The sequence below is a fragment of the Haliotis cracherodii genome, unplaced genomic scaffold, assembly GCF_022045235.1.
Source record: "Haliotis cracherodii isolate W230 unplaced genomic scaffold, xgHalCrac1.p SCAF_16, whole genome shotgun sequence".
Lineage (NCBI taxonomy): Eukaryota > Metazoa > Mollusca > Gastropoda > Lepetellida > Haliotidae > Haliotis > Haliotis cracherodii.
This window is the reverse complement of record NW_027266271.1, coordinates 9,507,118-9,531,373: the sequence shown is the minus strand read 5'-3', so window position 1 is coordinate 9,531,373 and position 24,256 is coordinate 9,507,118. Positions and strand designations below refer to the sequence as shown.

At 41.1% G+C, this 24,256-nt stretch overlaps 1 protein-coding gene across 1 annotated transcript; it reads right to left on the bottom strand.

Moving 5' to 3' along the window:
* Nucleotides 1–8,813: 8,813 nt before the first annotated feature.
* On the bottom strand, nucleotides 8,814–21,707 carry LOC139463801 (serum paraoxonase/arylesterase 2-like). The gene is made up of 10 exons (XM_071245115.1): nucleotides 21,618–21,707; nucleotides 19,125–19,196; nucleotides 18,207–18,277; nucleotides 17,630–17,685; nucleotides 16,581–16,776; nucleotides 15,002–15,131; nucleotides 14,312–14,512; nucleotides 13,044–13,125; nucleotides 10,625–10,759; nucleotides 8,814–9,508 (listed from the first exon to the last, which is right to left on the bottom strand). The coding sequence occupies exons 2-10, from the start codon at nucleotides 19,187–19,189 to the stop codon at nucleotides 9,338–9,340; spliced, it is 1,107 nt and encodes a 368-aa protein (XP_071101216.1). The 5' UTR covers nucleotides 19,190–19,196; nucleotides 21,618–21,707; the 3' UTR covers nucleotides 8,814–9,337.
* Nucleotides 21,708–24,256: the final 2,549 nt, after the last annotated feature.

Genomic DNA, 24,256 nt, shown 5'->3' with positions numbered 1-24,256 from the left:
AGGCCAGACGTTTATTTTGGGTGTTCACGAAAATGTGGTTTGGAAATCCAAGTCAGTTGGCCAAGATATTAAAAAATAAAAAGTCCAAAAGCTCAACCTATCCATTTATTGTAAAGTACAGTCCAGCAGAGCCTGGGACATTAAGTACGGAAAGACTATACCAAACGCTAGAATTACTTACTTCGATTCAAATATTAATAAGGAATGTAGTATTTTTTTTTTTAAAAACCCAAAAAAACGAACGCCCCTATTCTCCTGAATAAACCGATGACTAATATTCAATATGCAAATGTGCCTGAAAGTCGATTTGCACCTGTATCTAAACTTGAGTGAAATTTACTTTCAACCTGCTAAATAAAAATAAACCATGATAAAAACAGTTGTTGTTTTTTTCGAAAGGTAAACGAAAATCCCCTGGTGTATTATTGTCATAACAAAGATAGATATATGCGTTATGTTTCTGAAAAAGATCTCAAATATTTGCCGCAGTTGCAAATATATCAATATAAAATTATGTTTAGGGTAAAAAGTAATCTTTTCGATTATTTTTAATCGTAAATGTCATGGACAAACAGCCATAATAATGTTGAAGTTAAACCTAATTCTACATGTACCATAAAGAATGCCACAGAAAGCCGCGAGGCCAATAGTCTTTAAGGACATCATGCTTCAAAGGGATTTCTGACAAGAGATTCAAGGTTATTCTGCTCGATTCTGCAGATAATTTCTTTTTATATGCAGGTTGACATCATTCATGAAAACCGGTATAATTGTTGTTCATTTTAATCCAAAAATACATGATCGGTTGATAGAAATTAAAAACTGGATTCACATACAATATAATATAAATTAAAACACTATTGTTTAAAGATATACCGTCGACTCTTTTGCAAACATTACATCAATTTGGGTTTATTTATTTCAAATTTGTGTAAAAAAATGGTACCCAGGTGGTTATAATGTCATGGGTGCCTTTCTGGTTCTTCACCGTCACCGAAACGTAGGTATGGACATCCAAATTGATAGGTTTGGCATAGGCCATAAGCTGAATGAACCTAATGACTTGCTGTACTGAAGGCTCTTCCCACGGATACACAAAGGAAACTCCCAGCCCTCTACAAATTGTATACCCAGTTTTCTTGGTAATGTTTCTCAGTACACCAACTCTCCGTGTGACGGCGAATGACGCATCTTGTCGGGTGAACGAACACAAGCGAGTAAAAGCGATAAAAACATGTTCATAAACACAAGAAATCTTTGTCCATAGTTCGATTTCGACTATATCATGAACACGTGTTTATGAATCACTATCAAATAGCGATGACACCAGGTGTCCGCGATAAGGTGAGCACGTGTACTTTTCCTGTACTAGTAGATTGGAGTCATGAAAACGCCTATGAAAGTATGTTTGTGTTATTAGGAAATGTCTTCTCATGATGTTTGTTTGTTTGTTTGTTTGTTTAACGCCGCACTAAGCAATATTCCAGCTATATGCGGGGGTTTGTAAATGATTGAGTCTAGACCAGACAATCCAGTGATTGATATCATGAGCATCGATCCACGCAAGTGGGATACCATGACATTCACCAACCAAGGTAATTATATCAAAGGTATTATCTTATATTAGTTGATATAAAACGCCTGAAAATAACCAGTGCCGGTTATCCATCGAAACACTCTATTATATACATGTATAGTGTACGAACATAACACAGTTCACAATTAGTTTTAGACAAGGTTTAGACAAGTTTTAGACAAGTGACAACTGTTGTTAAGGAACACATATTGCTTACAGGAATGGAAAAACGTCAAATATCTCAAACATTAAATCATAAACACTTACTACAGCTTCGAATTCACTAAATAAACAGCTTATTAGTAAGGATTTACAATTGAAACGTAATATAAGTGGCTTGATATGTATCAGTGCCAACTGCCATTGTTTGGGATACTGTCATTATTATTGGGTGAGACACTGCGAGTAGCATCAGACGTTGTTTGAGATAATGACATAATGGCGATAGTTGGAATGCATTGGCTAATATAAGATTACAATGAAATATTTGGATCATAAATATATGTAATATTGTATGGCGTCTGCCTTGTCACAATTTAGGCTTTCCTGGTTTTTGTATGTCATCGCCAAACATGTTCATCATATTCTTTGTCCAGTGATGGGTGAGTTGGATTTAGTTTTGAATAGTGTTTCAATTATGTCTTGGCGAGTTCGCTAAATGTGGGAGGAAAGCCCGAAGTGAAACATGTCTTAGACGATGACCACTTTTCTGAAACCTACGAACGCAGGTTGACAAACCAAGACACTGTATTAGGCTAAAGTAAATTTCGAACAGACGTCCATAGGTTCCTGGCACGACTAAGGGACGCAAATCTGCACAGCGAATTACGACACCTTTGACGACCGGGCCACCAACGCTCCTCTTTGTTTCGCAGCTTGACAGGACAAACAAGGTTCTGCTTTTTTTCAACCAAAAAGATGGTAAAAAAATTAGATTTGTTTTCATATCAATACGTCTATCGGAACGAGCAAAAGAGTCGGGGGATCGATATGGTATCATCTTCCCGAGGCAACAGAGTTAACTGACTTTAAAAGTCCAGTTTCCACCTTTGCCCGACTAGGCTGGAATTCCTTGGCTCGTTCGTAGCGCCACCATTGGCTATTACGAGTTATGTCCCTTCTATGCCTCCCCTATGGATCAATCAGATTCCGTCTCTCGTATCACTTGCATTTGCTTCAAACAAAATGGCGGCGATTTGATCGATAATCAAGATCTTTATTGTGATAAAACGGGTCCTACATCGCGATGTGCATCACATGACGTGACCACCTTGATTAAAAACATGAAAAGATTTGGAAAATATCTGTTGACAACGAGTTAGCTGTACACATGCTTTGCAAAATCCTGCAATCGACCGAAATCTGCACGACAGTTACCGAACCGGATTTCGATTTCGTTGCGCGAATTTGATAGGACTATGCATAGACTCGTTAGTCCATAATACCAGCCTAGTTCGGCAAGGGTGGAAACTGGACTTTTATAGTAAGTTAACTCCCTTGCCTCGGGAAGATGATGTGGTATATGGATACTTGATACGTGTATAAGCATCGATCCATTCTAAATGCTTCGATATTTAGATCAATCATCTCAGCTTTCACAACTACTTCGCGACCAAACTACCAGACGGCGATAAAAAGCCATGTGTTATACATGTGACAATGTATAATTTACGTAACTACTAGTTTAACTTACCGTGTGTATAATTACTCTAGAGGGCAACTGTAAAGTCTACCGTGTGAATTTTACTGTAGTTTCAGTGGGCTAAGGGGCGACCAGAAGGTTTTTTGATGATGTAATTTTATTTTTGATGAACATTTAGAGTCTGTGATTACCCCCATCCCACACCCCTTCACACACACACACTCATATCTAACACACACCCCTCACCCCCCCCCCCCCCCCCCCCCCCCCCCACACACACACACACACCCACACACACACACACCAACGTGTGTTAAAGGTAATCAATGAGACACCCAGCCATATTGCTGGAATACCATAATACCCCGGCACTGCATCATGTAACTCTGCCAAAAGACATGTCCTTGCAGCGGGTGTTACTTGCGATGAATAAGTCATCGCCCGACTGCAAAGATCGATATCAAATACGTCGTCACCTGCAGTGTGTGTTTGTATTCACCAGTGCCGTAGCATCCATAATCGTTTTGTAAATTCTGTGAATTAAATCAATAACATGAGTGTTAGAAGAATGTGTTCATAAATTAATGGTCTCGTAGAATTTGCCTTGCAGTTATGCATAAACAACATGTATGGCAGTAGAAGCCAGCACATGGTAACGGCATTTGCAATGGCAACGGTGATGCAAATATTGACTGGACTGTATGATCCTTCAATACAATTTATCGATTGGAGAACCATCGAAAGATGTGCATTCCTTTTGTAATTGTGACAAAGTTAATGACGAACTATTCACATATATCTGGTTCTATATATGTGCTTTAGATAGCGTGGAATTTTCCGTCTCCATAATAACCCTTTCTTCCCCTTCAATCGATTTTGCGCTGGAAGGATTTTTTAGATTTAGGCAATGTCTGGTTAAATTAATATCTATAATGTGTATAATTTATGGCATGATCGTTGGCTATAACAATATTTAACATGTTTAACAACAAGAAGTAGTCACGAGTTTCATCAAGTTGGTATTACTCGGGAGCGAGTTTGGTATATTTATTACTTGACGTTAAAAACCTTTTTTTAAAATTCCACAGTCGTGTGTGCATAGTAAGACATCTAAGCGATCCACAGTCCATTTGGGTTTTACAGAATAATACTTCAAACATTTATTAATTTAAAATCATACAACGGCCCACCTTTAGAATCGCCAGCAGTCGTTCTGTCTGCATTTGTCCCAGATATTCCCCAAATGTGTGTGTCAGCTTGTACTAGTCCGGATGTTATAGTGCTAGCCCACTGAGATATTTGTCTGATGATTGTGAAGCATGTCAAGACTCATGATGAAAACAAGGCATTCCACAGTTTTCTTAAACGAGCCAAGGATGTGGTACATAATCTCAATGTTGAATTTGTTCATGGTTCTGTTTTATCTTGGCGGTACAGAATTGAATGTCAACCAAGCGAACTGCCATATCAAATCAGCCAAGGCCCAATTTTTCATGGAAACGGCTATCTGACCGCCCACTGCATCGTGGTTATGTGCTGTGTGTTGAGAAGATCATAAACCCAGAAGAGTCCTTCGCTTGGATGAAGTTGGAAACAGAAGGCTTTCTGTTTGATGCTCAGTACCAGTCAATTCCCACTCGAAACCGTCAAATGTTTGAAAATTTGCATCAAAATGTAAAATTATAATACGAAAAGTAGATCATACAATGAATTTGATAAGGCTGTCCAACACGTCAGTGGATACCCAGCTTTGGCACAAACACATTATTTTAACGCGACATGATGGAGTTTCTCGATCCTTTTCTTACCGTCTTCGCCATGCTTGTGGTTGTGACATAGAGGTCCATCCATAGTACTCCCCAGATTATGCAGAGGGCGTCATGGAAAATGATAAATACAAAAAAAAAATGGAATAGGCCCGTTTACAGCCTCAGACGTATCCAGACCAAAAAACCTGATCTTGTCATTTTTGATAAAACCAATGAAATCATATATGTTATTGAATTCTCTGTCCCTTTTGACACTAATGTGATTGACAATATTCAGAAAAAACATGGCAAATATGTGGACATTGATTTCGAAATGTCACGCTTGCATCCTTGGGAGTCCCCAAGTTGTCCGAGTCCCCATTGTTTTCTGTGCCTTGGGTTTGGTACCTCCCAATATGTTGACTGACATTGGGAGAGTACCCGGGTGTGTTACCAGGAATACAGCCCTTGTGACAATCTGGGTAATGCAGAAGGCTGCAGTGTTGGGGAGTCTTCACATTCTCCGAAAAGTTCTGGGTGGGTTCGACTAGGCAGCGCTTCCTTTAAGAAGTCTCATTCACTGTCTGGGCTGCGTGTAGATGAAGCAAGGGCCCTGAGCTGATGATGAGCCTAACCAGCCTGACTGTGCCAGGATCACCCAAACCCTCTTTGCTCCATTTTTTATTTTAATCTGTACACAATAATAATGATACCTTGTCTGCAGACCTACTCAACTCCGCATCACAAACTGTAATTACAAGGCACACAAGATGCATCTTCTCATCCGTGGAGTAAACACATAAGGACTCTTCTACAAACACACATAAATGCATAACTATAATGTACTTTGTGCACTTACGCCTACGTCAACAATCATGATGGCGAGGATTTGATAAAATGGAAATAGAACACATTCAAAAGTGGTAGAGCAACTTGCGGCAACTGAAATTGAAAAGAATAATATATTACTAAAATGCGTGGTTGGGTGGGGCGGTTAGTCGTCAAATACACTTGAAATCCTTTGGTAACATTTGAGTTTGATCTCTTGACTGAAAACACTGGGTAGGAACGTTTGATGCATCAATCAAATATGTTTTCAAAGTCAAATCAAAGATGTGTTGTTCCCCAATTTTACAAGTGCTTGAAATACAAGCTTAATGTCCTAATGTGCTAATGTCGCGATATTTGCCTTATCTGCGCTTATCTATCTTTTTGTGTACATTTTGTAACACATGTGAAATGTTTTTGAAAACCTTCTGCATATATTGGTTGAATTAAAGTGTCATACCGAATACACAATATTCTAAGATTGGTTGGTTGGTTGTTTAACGCCGCACTCAGCAATATTCCAGCTATATGACGGCGGTCTGTAAATAATCGAGTCCGGACCAGGCAACCCAGTGATTAATATCATGAGCATCGATCCACGCAATTGGGATCGATGACATGCATCAACCAAGTCAGCGAGTCTGACCACCCGATCCCGTTAGTCGCCTTTTACGGCAAACATGGGTTGCCAAAGACCTATTCAACCCCGGGTCCAATATTCTAAGAAGGGTCATAATGAAAGTTGACAGTTTAGAATTTTGGAGTGTCACATCGCGTGTGGCATGTTAACGAAAACAATCTACATATGTACATTTAGCATCATCTCTTGGATGCAGAAAAGGACCTTCATTTTTAAAGGGTAACATTTTTTGACATTTGTTGATACAGAAAACTCCTAATCTACATCGAGGGGAACTAGTAGATAAAGAAAACAAACTTCTCTTTTCCTCTTAGTATAAGAAGGGATGAGTGAGTCGTTTTGGTTAAAGGATCGCAAAAGTTATGGTCAAATTGCGAGGTGGTGAGTAAATTTGTTGTTTGACGCCCCCTGCATGAACAGTCAGTGTTTCAGTTATATCAGTCTGCTTCATGTGGGAGCAAAGCCCGAAGTAACACAGGCCATAGATGTTATCCACTTTGGTGAAAACAATGGATACAGAGCGAACACACCAAGGATCATAATCAAGGCGAATTTGAACCCTAGATCGGATCCTGACACGACCGAGAGGAACATGCACATACATCTGGGCCGCCCGTGTCCCTAGTAGGAGACGTTGAACGTCAGGCTGACACTGGTCCATGACTAATCTATCTCCCAGTTCCTAGAGACACAAATTAAAAAAGGAGTCCACATCAAGTCTGGAATGATTTGACAAGTCTCAGCCTGAAATAAAGGATTGTTCTGGGCTCCATTTGGATTTTTTAAAATTTTGTAAATATATATTTAAAGTAGATTTATTTCAAGGGATTAAATGTGAGTCTAGTCCATGACAGTCACCTCCGCATTTACTGCTCCATACACACGTGACGTTGACTGAACTAAATTTGACCCTTCCTGTTGAGATCATCATGACGTTCTGCTTGAGTTGACCTGGTATTTGTTGTTCAATGTTGAATACGGGTAATGACAGTGAAGGGCGTTTCTCATGTAGATCCTGGGATGTTTCATGACATGTATGTGAAGATAAGAAAGGAGGATACTCAGCTTGTATACTTCCAAGAGAGTTGAGAATGCAGGTTAAATTAGCAGTTTAGGATGTGGACATGCGGCAAAATATAGCTTGTTACCTAGCTGTTACAAGCGCAATTGCTCCTGTTCATACAGATAGATCAAAACTTTTGAGAACGAAAGTTGTTTATTTCTGGGTAGTTCTTGTAGAAGTAAACGGTGAGCTCAGTAAGTCTAATTCTTTGTGCCTTATTCCTCTGTCGGTTAGAGTCCTAGACCTGCCGCGAGTTTGATGGTCAGCACCCAACCCATTCTCACGGATTTCACATAACCGATGGGGCACGGTGGCAGCACATGTGAAAACTCATATCATTTGTTTCATTTAATGTTGAAATGAGAGTGAGTGAGTATGGTTTTACGCCGTTTTAAGCAATATTCCAGTAATACCACAGGGGATACCATAAAAAGGGCTTCACACATTGTACCCATGGAATCGAACCCGGGTCTTGACGACCCAACGCTTTAACTACTAGGCTACCCCACTGCCCAGTTCAAATTAGAAAGAAACGAATTGATGCAATCACTATTGCTACTTGTGAAAGATACGTGTAGCGATAGTATCGGCTTGATACTAGCTAACAATGCAGCTTGTGAACGAAAACATTTTCAGGAATGTACACACAAAATATGATGAAAACAAACAGGTGGGAGTTAGCAATGATATGATGTACATATGTTTCTCTATTTCTCTTCTTCCCTTTCTGTCACTTAATGTATGTATTGTATTAACCATACATGGATATATGTGGGAGCGGGCGTGCTAAGTCCTGTTTACTTGTGCCCAAGCCTGATCAAAAGAATGAAATATGTTCAAATTAAACTCTCTTCAATAGGGGTTGTCGGACACTGAATCAAGTTAGAAAATGGACGACAAACGATGCTCGTATTTGTAGCTGCGTTCGTCGATAGTCCTCCCAAATTCTCATGAAAACGTGAAGCACGTCCACCAAATGTTCAGGGATCGAGGGCTTTATAAATCAAAGCTGGTGCAAGTCGCATATAATTTTCTTGGCATTTAGATTATCTAAGTATATAAAGAGGATGATCGTATATTCGATGTCACATCTCAGAACCTTATAGAATGGACGCGTATTTTACGTCCGCACTGAAATAATATGCCTCATGCTTGAGTGTGTGTGTGTGTGTGTGTGTGTGTGTGTGTGTGTGTGTGTGTGTGTGTGTGTGTGTGTGTGTGTGCACTTAAAATAAAATAATAAATAAATATAAATCTAGAAACAGATTCATTTATTCACCAATTGATAGTGGTTGTTATGAAAAACATGGCACCGAATGATTTAGTTACACGCTTTTAATACACCAACATACTATAATTAGTATGCTCCAAAATTGGGTTGGGGGTTGGGGGTTGAGGGGTGGGGGTTGGGGATTGGGGGGTGCTCTCTTGTACCCGTCCCCATATTGGCAGGGGTACATCATCAGAATATAACCGTTATACTCGTGACCCAAACATCTGGTGGTGCAGGGCATTCAGCTGCCATACAGTTACAATTCATTTCCTCATAGCGAGGTCACAGGCTAACGAGGGACCGAGAATGCATATGTATGCATGAGTGACTTTAGGTTAAAATAAAGAAACGGATTAGAAACGTCAGATACAGTCGATGCCAACATGTTGCCATAATTAAACCAAAGCCTGATAATTTGTTGAAAATATTCTTTGGCGAGTTTATATACATCAAACATAAAACGCATCCTAAATGTGATGTTTCTGAAAATAGAAATTTATTGTCATGTTTTATCCTTAAAAAATTGTTTGTTGTTAATGCAATGGTAAATAACAAACACTAATAAAATTAAAGGGGTACATCAACATCACAATAAACTAGCTTGTCGAGGAAAGAGCCAATCAGCATCTTCTTGTTGTAAACAGTTGCCACAGTTGATGCTGATATCAGGTTTCCGTCATCAACGAACAGTTCTGTCACAGAGGACACAGAGCCATCTTTCAGCTTGATCTGCAGGACCTGAAACAATAAGAAAATATTACCATACACATTCCAGTTGCGGAGATGAAATCATTAAGTGGCGACTGAGTGAATTAGATTTTACGCCGCTTTGAACAGTATTTCAGCTTAATGTGGATGAGGTGAAATGTTGGTTAACGTCGAATTCAAGATTATTGCTATTGTATTGCGACTTGCGTGCCTGTAATAGGCCAGACTAATGCCGGCGTTTTGGAGCTAGCCCACTGAGATACCATGTCGCGGTTTAACATAAATACGCCACTCAGGACACATTATAGTAACAAAGCCAACTAGTCCTTGCTCCATCGCCTCAATGCCGAGCGCCAGGCAGGGTGCCATCTTTTAACGTATTTTGGTATGACGCGGCCGGGAAATCGTATCACGAACCTCCCTCTCTCGCGGCAGACGCTATATCCACAAGACCACCGACACGGTCGCTAAACATGGGAGAGAAGCCCAAAGTGAAGCAGGTCGAAGTTTCTTTACTTTGTTGGTTCAACTCACAAGCGCGACAAACCTAGGATCACATCAAAGAATCCTGTCCACCCAATGCTTAGCTGGAATTGGCCTATTCCATGTACGTTAGGTTAATCCGTAAAATCATGGTCTTATCATCTCACCATACATCCTTACATTTTCACCGCATCTTTTTAAATAATTACCACACCTGAATAGAATTGCACCGAACCGTCTTAAATTTTCCTCCGCATTTTGCTACATATTAATCGCAAAGTTTTACTGTCTTAAAAATACACTGCACTCTCTTAAACTTTAATCGCCTTCCAGAAGGTAGTCGGGGACACGGGTGGCCCAGTCGTCTAAAGTGACGCAATTCGCGGTGCAGAGTTGCTTCCCTTTGGCAAACCAGAAACCTGTGATTGTGGGTTCGAATACCGGTTCGCCCCGATTCTAGGTTTGTCAGCACAATACCCGTGCTCGTGGGTTTCACCAAATTGGTAAACGTCTGAGACGAGCCTTACTTCGGGCTTTCCTCCCACATTAAGCTGACACGACATGATATAGACAAGATTTTTTTCAAAGCGGAGAAGGAACTGGACCACGAAAACGTTCAACGTCTTTACTGATTAATGTATGCAGGCATGTTTAATGGCATACCTGGGAAGGAGATCTGTTTGCAGGGTCAGTGAAGTGAGCAATGGACACATAGTAGATTGGATGCAGTGCGACGTACAGGTGGCCTGTGACGGGATCCACATTCACATTGTCTGGCGTGGAGTACAATGGGTATATCTGCAGCACACGGTAACAGAAATAGTAAAATGATAAAATGACTGTGTAAAATGGAGAAAAATGACAAAAAGAAAATGGTAACTTGATTATAGGATAAGTAAATAAAATGGCCTAAAAGCAACTTTATACAACAGAAGAGTGTACAAACGCGAGTAAGGTGGTCAAGGGAAAATTTGTAGAAACCGGAAAATAGAGATAATCAAGTGAAATGGTACAGAGGACAGTTTGTAGAAACCGGAGCCTCGAGATAATCAAGTGAAATGGTATAAAGGAAAGTTTGTAGAAACCGGAGCATAGAGATAATCAAGTGAAATGGTATAAAGGAAAGTTTGTAGAAATCGGAGCCTCGAGATAATCAAGTGAAATGGTATCAAGGAAAGTTTGTAGAAACCGGAGCATAGAGATAATCAAGTGAAATGGTACAAAGGAAAGTTTGTAGAAATCGGAGCATATAGATAATCAAGTGAAATGGTATAAAGGAAGGTTTGTAGAAATCGGAGCCTCGAGATAATCAAGTGAAATGGTATCAAGGAAAGTTTGTAGAAATCGGAGCCTCGAGATAATCAAGTGAAATGGTATCAAGGAAAGTTTGTAGAAACCGGAGCCTCGAGATAATCAAGTGAAATGGTACAAAGGAAAGTTTGTAGAAATCGGAGCCTCGAGATAATCAAGTGAAATGGTATCAAGGAAAGTTTGTAGAAACCGGAGCATAGAGATAATCAAGTGAAATGGTATCAAGGAAAGTTTGTAGAAACCGGAGCATAGAGATAATCAAGTGAAATGGTATCAAGGAAAGTTTGTAGAAACCGGAGCATAGAGATAAATAAGTGAAATGGTATCTAGGAAAGTTTGTAGAAACCGGAGCATAGAGATAATCAAGTGAAATGGTATCAAGGAAAGTTTGTAGAAACCGGAGCATAGAGATAATCAAGTGAAATGGTATCAAGGAAAGTTTGTAGAAATCGGAGCCTCGAGATAATCAAGTGAAATGGTATCAAGGAAAGTTTGTAGAAACCGGAGCATAGAGATAATCAAGTGAAATGGTATCAAGGAAAGTTTGTAGAAATCGGAGCCTCGAGATAATCAAGTGAAATGGTATCAAGGAAAGTTTGTAGAAACCGGAGCCTCGAGATAATCAAGTGAAATGGTATCAAGGAAAGTTTGTAGAAATCGGAGAATAGAGATAATCAAGTGAAATGGTATCAAGGAAAGTTTGTAGAAACCGGAGCCTCGAGATAATCAAGTGAAATGGTATCAAGGAAAGTTTGTAGAAATCGGAGCCTCGAGATAATCAAGTGAAATGGTATCAAGGAAAGTTTCTAGAAACCGGAGCCTAGAGATAATCAAGAGAAATGGTATCAAGGAAAGTTTGTAGAAACCGGAGCCTCGAGATAATCAAGTGAAATGGTATCAAGGAAAGTTTGTAGAAACCGGAGCCTCGAGATAATCAAGTGAAATGGTATCAAGGAAAGTTTGTAGAAACCGGAGTCTCGAGATAATCAAGTGAAATATTCAAAAGTTGCAGGAGTAAGATAACCTTGATACCAAACTGGAACTTCGAGATACGATAGTGATGCAGTGGACATGCAGTTTTATGGTCACTTCGAAACTTACAAGACACCCGGACTGGATAACGACAATCAACAGTTGGAACGTTTATCGAAAGGATTTTGTCGCTTTTATTTACATATGTCTGGTTACCCTGACCGGCTGCACCTACACTCACAAGTGCAAGTAGTGGCCATCAAGCTCTTAGCGGTGGAGAGTACGGCCTACTACAGGACGTGTTCTGTTCCAACAACCAGGTTCATACAGATATGGAACCCAAAACTTGATGGCAATTTCAAGGCTTTTAACTGTCATTTGCAAGGCTTGTTTTATCCGTCAATATTTTCCTTAAATCCAGCATTATACATATAAGCCATACATCACAAATATTTTAACATGATATATATCATAACCGATACAAATAAATTGGTGAGCGAGTATTGTTTTACGCCGCTTTTAGCAATATTCCAGCAATATCAGGGTAATGGGTTTTACACAATGTACCCATGTGGGGAATAAAACCCGGGTCTATAACCCGCGTGACGAGACAACACTTTTACATGACTCTGACTTGACTTTTTTATCAACATGAATATGTCAATTCGTACAAATTCAAGGCTTTTGAAGCTATATTGGGAATTTTGAAGGCTTTTCAAGAATGATTCTAAAAATCCAGGTTTCAAAAGGGTGTTCTTAAATTCAAGGTCTCTGGATCTTCTGTGAACCTTGCACCCACCTCTCTCAGTTGTAAAGAATTGTCATCGTTCCTCTCATAAATCCTCAGGTCGTGGGCCGTGGAGGCGGTGACATAGATATGCCTGGACAGAGGAATAGCATAGGTTGCAGCACTCTGTATAACACACTGTGCGCGTTACTGCAACGTAACGTAGCCACAGAGAGGAACGTTACAACATACATTCTAGAAACATGCACATCCACGACATGGCACTTTCTAAGCACATACCAGCAGCCGCACAAATGCTACAGTACTGTAGCTTTCATGATGGCAGAAACGAGACAAATATGTTTGAATATTTCGTGGAACTGTTTACTTTCAAACGTTAGGTGCATTTGGAAAGAATGAGTTTATGATGTATGCATACCCTGGCATTAATATATCGTCTACATCCTCATGATGATCGATTCTTTTACGAGGCATCGTATGTTTAATTAAATTCTGATGTTTTCGGGAGGTGTTTTGTAATATTTGAACAGGAGCAAGTCTTTGACCAGTTCTAGTAGATATATTCGGTACATACGGTACACGCACACGCACACGCACACGCACACGCACACACACGCGTGCATGCACGTCGATTTATGTATAAGTGTGACAATCTTGAAACTCATTTTTTAAATTTACAGTTGACGGCAATGTCATTAAAATCAGATCTCACTCCTCGCGACCGATAAGCAAAGACCTGAGGACATCCTATTATTGGTCACGTCTGAACGACCTAACCTCCGACCAGTCAGTACGTCGTTTACCAGATCAGGAACGTTACAGTCGGAATGTGTTTTCTTATCAAGCAGCCTCGAAAAGGTTGACACGTGGTATTCCGAATGACAGTTACTCTGATTCATCGTCCATCCCTCGCATCAATGGGATAAACATTTTAAACTGAAGAGACTTTGCATACCCCGAGGGAAGTACTGCCATGAAAGATCGGCCATCTATTAGACATTCCAAAATGTTCTTCTGGTCAATATTCAAATTTTAAATCTAGACAAAATATCTGGAATGGTAGCTGGCAGTTTGAAACTAGCCCCGCATAGCTCGAGAGAACTGCTTTCTGATTAGCTAATGTCGACTTCTTGTTAGTCATTTCATTGGTCGGTCAAATTTCGCCAAAGGTCGTTCTGACGTGATCTGTAATGGGGTGTCCTAACATCTTTGTTTAGCGGTCTGTATAGAACTAAGATCTGATATTAATGAGACTGAGTGGCGGAACCTGGTTTATTTTCAATGATGAAGATTCTTACAACAACACAGGAAGACCTTACCTTCCATCGGCGGACATCTGTATACCATTGGCCATCATGATCCCGTCAGCCACAATGCGATAACCCATTCCATCGAAGTAGCCCACAGAGGCCCAGGGCATGAAAGAGAGACTTTCCAAAATTTTACCGACAATGCTCTCGCTGTATAAAAAGTTGGTGTAATAGAAACTGTCTTCACTGGTGGCGACAAGGTCATTTAAGCTGAAAGATATGAACACATTTCATACGATACAGTCATGCCACAAGGCAATAACAAAATCATAATCTCATCAAAAGTGTTATAAATTAACGCAGTGTCCATGACATTTATCAGTGATAAGAGGACAATATTTCAGTGATATCGCAGCGTCTTTTTTGAGTGAGTGAGTTGGGTGTAACGCCGCTTTTACAGTATTCCAGTTATAACACAGCTTGGTCTATTTTGAGATAGGGTGTAGCAAACATTAACGGCGATCATAGATATTTTTCACCAGTGTGGTATGGACGAATCCATTACATTACGCAGTGCAAGTAGATTCTGGTTTACATTCATTGCTCTGCTCTGGACGGGCAGGTAGCCTAGTGGTAAAAGCGTTCGCTTGTCATCACGAAAGTCCGGGTCGATTCCGAACATTGGTACAATGCGTGGGGACTACTTCTGGTGCCTGCGCGGCAATGTACATCTATACACTCATTCACTCCTTGACTCACTTCCTAAAGGCTGAGTCTCCATGGTAAGACTTCAAATGTTGTAATGAAACTTTCTCGAAAGACACGAGGAATTTCTCCACCTTCTCCTGTCCGTCATGTCCATGATTCACAACAAACAGGAACACCCTACCTAAAGAGAAAATAATATTTCATAGTTAATAAAAGGGCTTTAAAACGTATTATATTCTGTGTAATATCGGGGCGGTTGGGTAGTCTAGTGGCTCATTTTCGATTTGCGACATAGATGCAACTTACTTATTCTTTGTAAAAAATATTGGGACCATGCACGAGAACCAATGAAGACAATAACATTGACGACAACCATGAACAAAGAGCTTAGATCTGCACTGTACATTTAACTGTACGAATTGAACAAAGCAGTTTCCACTTGAGAGTTCAGTTAAAAACTGTGTCAAAACAGTAGTTCAGCCACATCATGATGTGCGTAATTTGTTAGAAAAATCTAAAGAGATTCAGGTCGTTCAAGTTTACAAGTAAATAACCGGGTATTCACGGGTCTTTCATGACAAACCAACGATCATAATGAAGGTGAATGTGTTATTCGATACACAATTCAACAAGTCTCACCGTATCTCTGGGACGCGACTTTGAAAAACTAGCTTCGGTACATTAAAGCACTGGATTACCCGAATCTCAAACTCGGTTGATTTGTCATGTTTCTTTTGTCTTCTGTCATCTTTCATACTGTTGTAAGAAAATATCTTTTATTTTCACCCAGCTGTAAATCAACACGACACCCGTATCTTACCCGACGTCTTGTCCTCCCAAGCACTGATGCCATGAGGCAGAACCTTATTTCCTGTACATCAACACGACACCCTAATCTCACCCGACGTCTTGTCCTCCCAAGCACTGATGCCATGAGGCAGAACCTTATTTCCTGTACATCAACACGACACCCTAATCTCACCCGACGTCTTGTCCTCCCACGCACTGATGCCGTGAGACTGGAGCTTCTATCATGTACATCAACAAGACACACTAAACTCACCCGACGTCTTGTCCTCCCACGCACTGATGCCGTGAGACTGGAGCTTCTATCATGTACATCAACAAGACACACTAAACTCACCCGACGTCTTGTCCTCTCAAGCACTGATGCCGTGAGACTGGAGCTTCTATCATGTACATCAACAAGACACACTAAACTCACCCGACGTCTTGTCCTCTCAAGCACTGATGCCGTGAGACTGGAGCTTCTATCCTGTACATCAACAAGACACCCTAAACTCACCCGACGTCTTGTCCTCTCAAGCACTGATGCCGTGAGACTGGAGCTTCTATCATGTACATCAACAAGACACCCTAAACTCACCCGACGTCTTGTCCTCTCAAGCACTGATGCCGTGAGACTGGAGTTTCTATCATGTACATCAACAAGACACACTAAACTCACCCGACGTCTTGTCCTCTCAAGCACTGATGCCGTGAGACTGGAGCTTCTATCCTGTACATCAACAAGACACACTAAACTCACCCGACGTCTTGTCCTCCGTAGCATCGATGCCGTGAGACTGGACTATATATCCTGTACATCAACACGTCACACTAAACTCACCCGACCTCTTGTCCTCCCAAGCACTGATGCCGTGAGGCTGCAGCTTGTCCTTGTCAAAGTCCTCCGTGGACGTCAGCGTCATCTCCTGCACCACCTTCCTGGGGTTCTTCATGTTGAACAAGTAGATCCTCCCCTTGATGTTGTTTTGTGCATAAAACTTCTCAAGGGAAGGAGCATTACCAGCCATCCGGATCCCCTGCAACCAGCAGAGATTAGATAGAAAGCCTGACCGATGTGCACAGTATTATAAAAGGGTACACGCCAAACATTCAGCAACAACTGGCGGGATGGCAGGATACAGAGATTGAATATTCAACTTCCACCTGGTGTATACGTTTAAAATACCATCTTTCTTGAAGAATGCAGAATAAGTGTACCATGGCAATGTTGATTCCCTTATATGAAGTACCATGTCCGTCCTAGTGTACAATATTGACTCCTATGTGTGAAGTACCATGTCCGTCCTAGTGGACAATATTGACTCCTATGTGTGAAGTACCATGTCCGTCCTAGTGTACAATATTGACTCCTATGTGTGAAGTACCATGTCCGTCATAGTGTACAATATTGACTCCTATGTGTGAAGTACCATGTCCGTCCTAGTGTACAATATTGACTCCTATGTGTGAAGTACCACGTCCGTCCTAGTGTACAATATTGACTCCTATGTGTGAAGTACCATGTCCGTCCTAGTGTACAATATTGACTCCTATGTGTGAAGTACCATGTCCGTCCTAGTGTACAATATTGACTCCTATGTGTGAAGTACCGCGTCCGTCCTAGTGTACAATATTGACTCCTATGTGTGAAGTACCATGTCCGTCATAGTGTACAATATTGACTCCTATGTGTGAAGTACCACGTCCGTCCTAGTGTACAATATTGACTCCTATGTGTGAAGTACCATGTCCGTCCTAGTGTACAATATTGACTCCTATGTGTGAAGTACCATGTCCGTCCTAGTGTACAATATTGACTCCTATGTGTGAAGTACCATGTTCGTATGTATCTTTGATATATCTGACATGACATGTTCTTGAGAAACTTACTGATGTTATGAATGTCCGCCCATCTGGCAGCATATGAATATCCTCAGAGCCAAAACCTGAAATAGAAGAAACCATTTTCTTCATTTCATCCAGTATTCATAGGGGTAGCTAAAATGTGACATGTAACAAACCAAATAAGAAACAACATTGGACTTTAAATATCAAACGTTAGAGGAAACGCGAAATCAAGACGTATAGTCTTGAACTGTAGCCCTTCCCAACATTGTGTCGCACTGAACTAGAAAATGCGTTAAAAAGTCATGATTGAAAAAGGTCCAGGATGTATTTGCACTATGAAGGATTTAGTACGATAATTTAGAAGGAATCCAATCTGGACACACTATTGCTTCTTAAGCCATTACACTCACTGAAGGTCAAGGTTTTAGTATTAGTGTGTGAGTTAGAATTCTTTTACGCCGCTTTTAGCAATATTCCAGCCATGTCACGGCGGGGGACACCAGAAAAGGGTTTCACACATTGTAACCATCTACGGAATCCAATCAGGGCCTTCGGCGTGACGAACGAACGATTTAACCACTCAGCGGCGTTATAGTAAGGCATAGCGACTATCTCTCACCCATTCCTTCTACTTGCTGACAGGGGCCGGGGTAATGGTTGAACACGTGCTTGTTGAAGTCCATCTGGAAGCTGGAACAGATTTTCTGAACTGTAACCATAGTAACGATGGTAGACGATTACACGTATAATGTTATTTTGAATCTACTGGTATATTGTTTTGTTTGTTTGTTGTTTAACGCCGCACTCAGCAATGTTTCAGCTATATGACGGCGGTCTGTAAAAAAAGTCGAGTCTGGACCAGACAATCCAGTGATTGACATCATGAGCATTGATCCACGCAATTGGGATACGATGACATGCATCAACCAAGTCAGTGAGCCCGATCTCCCGATCCCTTTAGTCGCCTTTTACGGCAAGCATGGGTTGCTGACTACCTATTCTTACCCGGATCTTCAGGGGTGGCTCTGTAGAATGACAACGGACAACCGAACGGTAATAAACTGCGTAATATCGTTTGTTAAAAAACACAAAACCGTCGCGTTGATCGTGTCGGCCATTTTGACGCCCTGCACATGAAGTGAATGTATTACCACGCATTGTCACTGTAATTGACTTCGAGGTAGCACTAAACATAATCTAATGACGATATTATTTAAATCGTTTTGGTGTAACCAAACTACACAATATATTACTATTGAACAAATTAAGTATACAAATGTTCATCTTTCAATTCCAGGACACAACATAAACACAACCCTGTTTCGGCATATCCTACTAAACACCGCGTTTATTGACTCGGGGCTACGTGTTATGGTAATGTGGAGAAAATGGGGGTTGTAGTCGTTTAAACGTTCGTGTAACCAAGAATACTGTCTGGTGCTGACATAAAAATAGTTCCGGTGAATCTAGGTTTCGAACCCGCATGATTGGAAACATGCGATGTATGGTGATAGTTTCCATGGCAAAAAATACTTACTATAACTTGACGCAATGCTGGAGCAGCAACACGAGCAAGCTGATGACGATGATTTTTATGTACATCTTGAAGCTGAAATATATTCATAATTATGTGTAATAATTATGATTTATTGGGACAGAAACATGCTCTAAACATGCCGAACAAGGTTCAAGTAAAGTAATCTGTCTCACAGTCACAGAACCATATAATTTTCGCTACACCAAGCCCAGCTTTAATGCTGTAGGCCCTAAATGAAGAAAGTCTAGATTTACTACAGGTTCTAAATCTTTCGTGACCAACTCATCCCATTCCGGGACGAGCCGACTGTAGAAACCTTGTTGCGAATGGTGACGTATGGTTCTGAATCGCCAATCTCTCTGGGGCTCCTTTTTAATTTATATAGTTGCTTGTCCCTATCAAAATCATATAGTTTTAAAATGGCATTCCTGTATAAACTGGAGCAATGTAGAAACGTGATATCTAAGCCACTCTGATGATGGAAGGACTATTGGTGTTGCCAGGTCAATAGTTACACCATGGGTAGTATACCTATTCCTAGCTACGTTATTTCCAGGCACACGTGGTATAGCGGGAATATTACTGTCTGCGGCGTTAAACAACAGTCACAAAAAATAAAACCGCCGTCAAATAGCTGGATATTGCTGAGTGTGGCGTTAAACAACAAACAAACAAATACATCAGAAACATTTGCTTGATTGGTTGGTTGGTTGTTTTACGCCACAACGCCACAGTAAAAGCAACAACTCCAATCAGATCTCGTGCATTGAGGGCAGATCGCGGAAAATTCATGGTATATGCTAGTGACTGCTTCATTTGAGGTGAGGTTGGGTGAGGTGAGGTGAGGTGAAATGAGATTTAACGTCGCGTACGGGATTATTGATTTGTTTGTTTATTGTTTAACGCAGCACTCAGCAATATTCCAGCTATATGATGGCGGTCTGTAAATAATCGAGTCTGGACCAGACAATCCAGTGATTGATATCATTAGCATCGATCCATGCAATTGGGATCGATGACATGCATCAACTAAGTCAGCGAGCCTGACTACCCGATCCCGTCAGTCGCCTTTTACGACAAGCATAGTCGCCTTGTTCGGCAAGCATGGGTTGCTGAAGACCTATTCTAACCCGGATCTTCACGGGTCCGTTTGCTGGGAGTGCTGTGTGTGTTCAGGTGTGGGTGAGTTGGGTTTATCATCCAAAACTGGCTCCCACAGGAGATATCGCTTGGGTGATCACAAGCGATATCTACATGCAGACCATTGTGACGTCATTGGTTACCATGACGTCACAATCAAATGACATCACTAATGGCTCTGCTACTGAAGCTGTTGGATGATAAATAAAATCTCACCCTCGTGTCTTTTGATATAAAAAATATCAACACTCGTTGATAAAAGACTCGGAGTTTTTTCCACTTTTATCAACTCGTGTTGATATATTTGATATCAAAAGACACTCGGGTAAGATTCTATATTTAACCCCGCTTTAAACAGTAGTCACTGTTAAATGTATATCACAGCGTGTAAGCTTTATGTGGGAGGAACGCTCCGAGTAATGCATGTCTCAGACATTTACCACTTTGGTGAAACTCAGGAGCACGGGTATGGTGCTGACAAACCTAATAACATAATCGGGTTGAACCGGCATTCTAAAACAGGATTAAATGTTTCTGGCGTGTTCAAGGGACGTAACTCTTCGCAGCGAACTGCGGCGCTATAGCCGGCTGGGCCACCAATGTTCCTGTGTTGATGAGAGTACGGATAGGCGGGCTTTTGGGAGGTGTCTTATTAATATTAACGGCGCATATTCTAGTTATATATATAGAGCGGGTAAACCAGTTATTGATATTATGAGTACTGTTCACGCCGTCGAATAAATTAGACGCAATGAGACAAGTTACCGAGCCTGAAAAAAATAAAATATATCACGTGACCTATGTTGTCGTCCATGTTTGATAACAAACGTGGATCTACATGTTTAGTAAGCGCATTGTGGATACCACTCTGCAATAGCGGTGTGTGTGTGTCAAAGCTTCACATAACTATATATTTTTATATTCTCATCCCTCAAGGGATTCGATAGATTTAGGAAAGTAGGGTAAAAGTTGGAACGTTACGCTTGGGTGACCGAACCGAAAGATGTTTTGGAGCCTTCAACATTAAGTATCTGTCCGGTCGATTGTTAATATATCGTTTAACTAGCTCCATGCATAGGGGCGTTTGTCAAATAACTTTGTAATTGCTAATCTTGATAAGCGTAGAAGATAAATGGGTGCCTCTGCCTTAACACAGTTCAACACAACATTTTCCGACACATACCGCGTTTGTCCCCTTCGACGCACCCAACCGTAACGCCCAAGCTTACCACTGAGTCATGGAATAAGTTGAGGTATCGCAAATACGGCTCATGGGGATATATTAAGGTTTTGGAATACATCACCTGCTGTGGCGATGTTTAAAAAAACACTAACTGCAGTAACCTGACTTACATTATGACAGCCGAGCTACCATGGGCCCGAGCTCCTCACAATTGACGAGACAGGGTAGCGCGGCACGTCGCGGCAATTCTCGGGTCAGGGTTAGCTAGTCTGTTGTATGGACGATCTACCCTCCCCCACACCTCGCCCCGCGGGAACCCCCACACAACCCAGTATTATGCCTAACGGCAAGGGCGGTTCCAACATTTTTAAAAGGGAGGTGTTCAAAACATACTAAACCATACTACATTTGGTTTTCAAAAGGGATGGGGGCGGACCCCTTGGACTCCGCCTGCTGATGTGGACAGCAGTCGCCTACCTGTACAGCCAATGTTTCTTGGTTTCTCAGCGCCATATCTTGGGTTTCACTAAACAATTGAGATGGCCTGCACCAAGTTCGGCTTTCACTGTCCGTTAAGCTGACATGCAGTGATATAACTCAACTTTTGTTCAAATGGTAAAACGACCCTGAAAACCTGGGGTAGAATAGGTCCTCAACCCATGCTTGCCGTAAAAGGTGACTATGCTTTTCGTAAGAGGCGACTAGCGGGATTGGGTGGTCAGGCCCGCCGACTTGATTGATGCATGTCATCGATCCCAATTGCGTGGATCCGTGATATCAATCACTTGATTGTCTGGTCCAGACTCGATTATTTACAGACCGCCGTCATAAAGCTGGAATATTGCTGCGTGCGGCGTTACACACCAAACCAACCAACAAAGCGTAAAACATGCAACTCACTCACTCAGTTATACATAGGTCACACGTGCACGCACATGCACACACATGTACACATCTTGTGTAGGATGTAGTAATGTATTGTACTTAATTCAGTGTGTATGATGAGAGACCATAAAATAATATATGGTTTCTGGTGTGATGCACGGGTATGTATACGGGATCTGCAAGGTAAAATGTTGAACTTTAATCTCACATAGGCGGATCCAGGGGGTAGCCGCCCTGCAATTGTAAACACAGTCAATAACTCTGTAATAGTTTGGATCTTAAGCGCTTTATATGTAAACACATCTGCATCGTGAGTAGACTCACTAGGTACAATTGTAAACACAGTCAATAACTCTGTAATAGTTTTGATCTTAAGCGCTTTATATGTAAACACATTCGCATCGTGAGTAGACTCACTAGCTACAATTGTAAACACAGTCAATAACTCGTTTATATCATAAAGTGTATTTCTACTTATTTCGGTATGCCTCGTTTATATCATAACACGGCACGCATTCACGGTTCATCGCACTCACGGGTAATCTTCGATTGGCACTCTCCGTACCAACAGCAGATTCCCTCGATTTATGAGTTAGACCTTCCTGGACGATCTGAAATCCAGATTTGGCGTTCCGTCCCATAACCCTTCAGCAGCCCATGCTTGCTGTAAAAGATGACCATTAAGGGATTAGAGGCTCGTTGACTTGGTTGATGCATGTCATCGTATCCAAAATGCGTAGATCGATGCTCATGATCTGGTCCAGACTCGATTATTTACAGACCGCCATCATATAGCTGGAATATTGCTGATTGCAGCGTTAAACAACAAACATATAATATCACGTATGATATGAACTTGTGTTTTTATTATGAAAGACTCCGGGAAATATTTTTTTTAAAACAACTTAGTTCCATTGCTCCCAAACTCATCTTGTTAGTACAGTCACTACGACTTAAATACACAGGCTTAATATGAGCAGGCAGCAGTCTGTAAATCAAACCTGGACCAAATAATCCAATGATTGACATCATGAGCATCGATCCATGGACTAGGGAAGTGATAACATGCATCAACCAAGTCAATGAGTCTGTAGGACACACATAACTGTAAAAATACCTTGCATACTGTATCCAGAACAATATAAGCTAATTTGGATCCATGTATTAAATATACTTAGTTTACTAAACGAACACCTTGAATGCCTATTGTGTTCTGGACAGTACAGTACTGTGTACTAAAGGTGCAGGCTCCCTGACTTGGTTGAGGCTCCCTGACATCAGTAAAAACAGTGGAAGCTTTTGACATCACCACATCATGGTCATATTGCTGGAATACTGGTGAGTGCAACTTTAAACAACAAACAAACAAACTAAAATTTTATTTTGCACTGCAGTTAGATATATTCCAACATGGCATCCTGTACACAATCTTAAGCCGGATAAACCAGTGGTTGATATAATCAACAAACATCCCATGCCTTTAGGGAGTGAGTGAGTTGAGTTTAACACCGCTTTTAACAGTATTCCAGTTATATCACAGCGTGTCAGCTTAATGTGGGAGAAAAGCCTGAAATGATGCAGGTCTCGGACATTTAACACTTCGGTGAAACTCACGAGCACGGGTATGGTGCTGACAAACCTAGAAACATAATTGAGGCGAACCAGGATTCGAACTCACAATCATAGGTTTCTGGCATGCCAAAGGGACCACTCTGCACAGAGAATTGCGGCGCCTTAGACGACTGGGCCACCCGTGGGTTAATGACACACAATCAGTCACCGAGGCTGAGTCCGAACCCAAGTCACCTTTTTCCACAAGAAAAAGAGTGCCAGGGTCCTGTTCTAACCCAGGTCCCCATTGGGCGAATAGAACAGTAATAATATTTTGCTTTATCATACACACAACCCAATTCATGAATAACAA